Raw genomic sequence first — 762 nt, 5'->3', positions numbered from 1 at the left:
GGAGCACCCCAGGGTGGGTGGGATGGGTTTGGGGTCCTGGAAGGGAGTGAGGGTCCCTCCCCAGTACCCCAAGGTGGGTGGGATCCCCCATTACAGGGTTAGGAGTGGATTTTGGGGATCCCTCTGGGATTGGGGTCGGTTTTGGGGTGCCCCCCGAGGTGAGGGTGGGTTTTGGGGCGCGCCGTGGGACGGGGGTGGATTTTGGGGTGTCTTCTGGGGTTGGGGTTGGTTTTGGGCTGCCGCCCATGTTGGAATGGATTTTGGGGTGCCCCCCGAGGAGGTTTTGGGGGGCTAGACGAGCTTCTTGGCCTCGAAGAAGCTCTTGAGGTGCCGCATCTGCCAGAGGCCGGTGAGGATGAGGATGACGGTCTGGGCGATGGACCACCAGAGCACGCGCTGGTTGGTGCTCTCGCTCGTCATGCGGAACCGCTCCTCCCGGTACTGAGGGCAAAAACCCCAGAGATTCACCCCAAAACCCCATAAATCCACCCCAAAACCCCATAAATCCACCCCAAAACCCCAGAGATTCACCCCAAAACCCCATAAATCCACCCCAAAACCCCAGAGATTCACCCCAAAACCCCAAAGATTCACCCCAAAACCCCAGAGATTCACCCCAAAACCCCAAAGATTCACCCCAAAACCCCAGAGATTCACCCCAAAACCCCAAAGATTCACCCCAAAACCCCAGAGATTCACCCCAAAACCCCATAAATCCACCCCAAAACCCCAGAGATTCACCCCAAAACCCCATAAATCCAC

At 57.7% G+C, this 762-nt stretch overlaps 1 protein-coding gene across 1 annotated transcript in view; it reads right to left on the bottom strand.

Moving 5' to 3' along the window:
• Nucleotides 1–6: 6 nt before the first annotated feature.
• The window catches only part of LOC102032417 (transmembrane emp24 domain-containing protein 4-like), a 6524-nt gene continuing 5768 nt past the window's right edge, over nucleotides 7–762 (bottom strand). Inside the window, exon 4 of the mRNA XM_031065773.1 lies at nucleotides 7–441. Coding sequence (XP_030921633.1) covers nucleotides 292–441 — 150 coding nt within the window. The 3' untranslated portion in view covers nucleotides 7–291. The remainder of the gene's footprint in view (nucleotides 442–762) is intronic.

The sequence above is a fragment of the Geospiza fortis genome, unplaced genomic scaffold (assembly GCF_000277835.1).
Source record: "Geospiza fortis unplaced genomic scaffold, GeoFor_1.0 scaffold3329, whole genome shotgun sequence".
NCBI classification, from domain to species: Eukaryota; Metazoa; Chordata; class Aves; order Passeriformes; family Thraupidae; genus Geospiza; species Geospiza fortis.
The sequence above is the reverse complement of the archived record's forward strand: the minus strand, read 5'-3'. Positions and strand labels throughout refer to the sequence as shown.